The 4,715-nt window shown below is 29.5% G+C and overlaps 2 protein-coding genes across 3 annotated transcripts; one reads left to right on the top strand and one right to left on the bottom strand.

Moving 5' to 3' along the window:
• Window positions 1-119: 119 nt before the first annotated feature.
• Window positions 120-1,968, bottom strand: LOC111028058. Of its 2 annotated transcripts, none has more exons than XM_022306587.1 (3): window positions 1,884-1,968; window positions 436-522; window positions 120-381 (listed from the first exon to the last, which is right to left on the bottom strand). In XM_022306587.1, exons 1-3 carry the CDS (start codon window positions 1,926-1,928, stop codon window positions 181-183), a joined length of 333 nt encoding a protein of 110 aa, XP_022162279.1. In that variant the 5' UTR covers window positions 1,929-1,968; the 3' UTR covers window positions 120-180. The 2 variants fall into 2 exon arrangements, with proteins under 2 accessions (XP_022162279.1, XP_022162280.1); XM_022306588.1 differs by lacking the exon at window positions 1,884-1,968 and adding an exon at window positions 869-916.
• Window positions 1,969-2,679: 711 nt separating this feature from the next.
• LOC111028059 (piggyBac transposable element-derived protein 3-like) lies at window positions 2,680-4,422 on the top strand. Its single transcript, XM_022306589.1, has 2 exons — window positions 2,680-2,696; window positions 2,892-4,422. Exons 1-2 carry the CDS (start codon window positions 2,680-2,682, stop codon window positions 4,420-4,422), a joined length of 1,548 nt encoding a protein of 515 aa, XP_022162281.1.
• Window positions 4,423-4,715: the final 293 nt, after the last annotated feature.

Here is a 4,715-nt window from a genome sequence, read left to right as displayed (position 1 = left end):
GTCGAAACATCATTACATATTCTCAAAATTGTTTGGTTACCTATTTACGTTATAAAATAATACCACAACTAGGGTATAATATGGGTAACAAATAATTTATAAATATTGAACTTTTTTTATTCATATGAATGATACCTAGTGCAAAACTTATTATACCCTGTTTATACAAAATAAGAAGAGTTACCTGTCTTTTGACTCGACTTTTTCCATATCAGAAGTTTTGTATTTTTGAATAACCAAATAGTCACTTGCTGTTTTGATTGGTGGTGTTTTTATGCAAAAATGTCCCCCATCTGATTTTTTTATGCGTATGCAGTTTTCATTGATCGCGGTGAATAAACCATTATACTCTTGTTCCAGTTTTAATAATTGCGACTGAAACTAAAAAATTAATATTATTTAATAAATATATTATTAAAATATTTAATATTTTACTTTCTGTTTTTTCGGTTTAGCTTTTACAACGGGTTCGATTTTTTTAAGATTCTGCATTTGGCCAAGTTTTCGATGATTATAAAGTTCCTAAATTTGTATTATCATTTTTTCAATTTAATGTTGTTTAATTTAAAGAAACTAAAAAATATTAATGCTATAATAATAATAATAATAATAATATGGACAAACATACGTTGATTTCTTCATCATCTGAATTTTGATCACTTGTGTGGGGCATTATTAATTTCTGTTTTTTTGGTGTTGTTTTTTTAGTGATTTTGAGTTTTTTAGAATTCTGCATTTGGCCATGTTTTCGATGATCATAAAGTTCCTAAATTTATATTATCATTTTTTCAATTTTATTTATTGATGTTTAATTTAAGGAAACAAAAAAATATTAATGGTATAATAGTAATAATTGTGGTGAACATACGTCGATTTCTTCATCATCTGAATTTTGATCACTTGTGTTGGACATTGATAATTTCTGTTTTTTTAGGGTTGTTTTTTAGTGATTTTGGATTTTTTAGAATTCTGCATTTCCACATTTTTTCGATACAAATAATGTTCCTAAATTTAAATTACTATTTTTTAAACTTATTGCTGATAAATTGTGGTAAACTAAAACATATTAATAATATAATAATAATGTACTTACATTGATTTCTTCAACGGCGGAATTTTGTATACTCATGTCCGACATTATGACTACTAATTTGCACTGATTAAAATAAACTGAGGTAACTCACATTCGGCCACTTTATTTTATACAAATTTATATGTATGATGTATAGTGATGGTCATGTCAATGCCTACATTACCTTATGTGGTATTGTTTATAGATAATGTCTGTTGATATATCGGTTACTCGGCACTATACTATTTTTGTTTTTACTATTGTTTACATTAGTGTTTGCAAATACATTTTGTGCACATTTAATATTTCGTATTACCATAGAAGGTGTTGTTTACCAATAAAATCATGATCTATTTTAAATTACGAGTGTATATGCATCTGCTATAAATTTGGGGGGCTTCCATATTACTTCAAATTTCAATAGTGCGTTCATATTGGATCAGTTATACTCAACAAGCTGGTAGGTATGATCGGCACATACAGTGTGCAGTTTCTTTTGTGTTATGAATATTTCATTGTATGTTAATTAATTATACAATATTCATTTTTAAAATTATAATCTATTATTCATTTTTANTGATTTCTTCATCATCTGAATTTTGATCACTTGTGTGGGGCATTATTAATTTCTGTTTTTTTGGTGTTGTTTTTTTAGTGATTTTGAGTTTTTTAGAATTCTGCATTTGGCCATGTTTTCGATGATCATAAAGTTCCTAAATTTATATTATCATTTTTTTCAATTTATTGATGTTTAATTTAAGGAAACAAAAAAATATTAATGCTATAATACTAATAATAGTGGTGAACATACGTCGATTTCTTCATCATCTGAATTTTGATCACTTGTGTTGGACATTGATAATTTCTGTTTTTTTAGGGTTGTTTTTTTAGTGATTTTGGATTTTTTAGAATTCTGCATTTCCACATTTTTTCGATACAAATAATGTTCCTAAATTTAAATTACTATTTTTTAAACTTATTGCTGATAAATTGTGGTAAACTAAAACATATTAATAATATAATAATAATGTACTTACATTGATTTCTTCAACGGCGGAATTTTGTATACTCATGTCCGACATTATGACTACTAATTTGCACTGATTAAAATAAACTGATTTTACTCACATTCGGCCACTTCATTTTATACAAATTGATATGTATGATGTATAGTGATGTTCATGTCAATGCCTACATTACCGTATGTGGTATTGTTTATAGATAATGTCTGTTGATATATCGGTTACTCGGCACTAATTTCTGTTGATATATCGGTTACTCGGCACTATACTATTTTTGTTTTTACTATTGTTTACAATAGTGTTTGCAAATACATTTTGTGGACATTTAATATTTCGTATTACCATAGAAGGTGTTGTTTACCAATAAAATCATGATCTATTTTAACCATATACACCCAGTGGCCTATATGTAGGACACCGGAAATAATTATTGCTATCGGTTTTATTTTTAGAATTTTCCCCATTTTATCGATTTAGGCTGTTAGATAATACAATAATCGACCCGATGATATTATTTTGCGTTGTATAGTCGAACGTTATTACGTGTTAGTAACATTTTGTACACCGCCTTGTTCAAATAGAAAAATGGCTTCATCGTCAAAGTAAGTGAACTATTTTAGATTTTTTTTTTATACATAAAACACATACAATCATATATATTACTATTTACATTTTATATTTTTATAAATTAAATTAATTTATTCCACATACTTTTTCATTTATTTGCGTTTAAATATTGGTGTTCTACATGTAGGTCACTGGGATATTCTGTAGCCTAATATGTATATTTTTTTTAGATCTCTTTGTGTGAATGATATTATAAATTTGCTGGAGGCAGATGAGCTGAGTGAAGATACTATTTTCTTAGAACCTCCGGATGAAAATATTACTGACGAAGACTCCGATAACGATGAACATACAGGTGATATAAACCATTTACCTGCTAGTGTATTGAAAGCTAATGTTATTTTACCGAAAGAAATTCTCAACACCGACAATTATTACGAATCAAAAAAAAAAAAAGTTGTGACTACAAAAAAAAATCGGGTTGTAGTGGGCAAGAAAAAAAGTCAAAAAGATTCATTTCAAATTTGGCGTGAAGGAGATTTAGAGACTCCTAAAATAACAGAGCTTTGGGGTCCAGATGAAAACAGTAAAATAAAATATGGCTCACTTGCGCCATTTGAACTTTTTGAATTATTTTTCGATGATCAAGTTTTTGATTCTATTGTACAATATACAAACATTTATGCTTCTTCTAAAAATATTTCCTTGGACTTGACAAAAAATGAATTGAAATGTTTTATTGCAATTCTCTTATTATCTGGGTATAATGAAATGTCTCGGCGACGTATGTACTGGGAAAAGGCCCCTGATACAAATAATGGTTTAGTGTCCAATGCTATGAGGCGAAATAGATTTGACGATATATTTCATAATCTTCACTTTTCAAACAACAACAACTTGGATAATTCTGATAAATATGCAAAAATAAGACCGTTGATTACTATGATAAATACTAGATTCCTAATGCACGCTCCTCACGAAGAATTTCATAGCATAGATGAATCCATGGTGCCATATTATGGTAAACATGGATGCAAACAATTTATCCGAGGAAAACCAATTCGTTTTGGATTTAAAGTGTGGGTTGGGACATTGCGTCTAGGATATGCATTATGGATCTCTCCTTACCAAGGAAAAAATACCGGGTTCAACCAAACAGATGTCGGATTAGGAGGATCTGTTATTTTAGCTTATGCTAACCAAATTATAAACCATCGACCTGCTCCATATCATTTGGTGTTTGACAATTTTTTTACGGGTGTCACTCTTTTGGAAAAGCTCAAATCTATCAACATTCGCGCGACAGGTACAATTCGGTCAAACAGAGTTATGAAATGTCCAATTGATTTTGGAAAAATGAAAAAACAACCAAGAGGGTCTAGCTGTAGTTTTGTTTCAAATAATGCAATTTTTATTTGCTGTTGGCGTGATAATAACATTGTTTGCTTAGCTTCAAATACTATTGGGACAGATCCTATTTCTGTGGCAAACCGTTGGTCTACTTCCGAAAAAAAAAGATTACGGATTTCACAACCAAATATCGTTTCTGTTTATAACAAAAATATGGGTGGTGTAGATCGAATGGACCAAAATATATCACAATATCGTATTGGGATCAGAGGTAAAAAATGGTACTCTTCTATTGTTCTATATATTATAGACTTAGCCGTTCAAAATGCATGGCAGCTTCATAGGATGTATAATAAAAATAAAATGGATCAATTGGCATTTCGAAGAAGCATAGTCATTTCATATCGATGAGCTTAACAAAAGCATACATCTGCTAACCACTCAGGTAGCAGATTTAATAAATGAAAATGGAATTAATCGTAATAATATCGAAGACCTCAATAAGCGTATCCAAACCCTGGAATTAGCAAGTAACTCCCACTCAACTCCTATGGCTGACATTATTCCAACACTACTTCAAGAGATATCAGAACGAGAAAGATCATCGCGTAATATAATAATTCGTGGTATTCCTGAATCTTCCTCTGATAATGTAACTGAAAGAATTTCTAGCGATTCATTGAAAATATCTGAAATCATTCAGC

The sequence above is a fragment of the Myzus persicae genome, unplaced genomic scaffold, assembly GCF_001856785.1.
Source record: "Myzus persicae strain clone G006 unplaced genomic scaffold, MPER_G0061.0, whole genome shotgun sequence".
NCBI lineage: Eukaryota > Metazoa > Arthropoda > Insecta > Hemiptera > Aphididae > Myzus > Myzus persicae.
The sequence above is the reverse complement of the archived record's forward strand: the minus strand, read 5'-3'. Positions and strand labels throughout refer to the sequence as shown.

Excerpts from the sequence above, each read along its gene's own strand:
- LOC111028058 (XM_022306587.1), bottom strand. The coding sequence starts at position 1,928 with ATGTCCAACACAAGTGATCAAAATTCAGATGATGAAGAAATCGAC. Across the intron at positions 523-1,883 it reads CAGATGATGAAGAAATCGAC|GAACTTTATAATCATCGAAA; the intron begins GTATGTTCACCA and ends ATACAAATTTAG. Across the intron at positions 382-435 it reads CTAAACCGAAAAAACAGAAA|TTTCAGTCGCAATTATTAAA; the intron begins GTAAAATATTAA and ends TTAATTTTTTAG.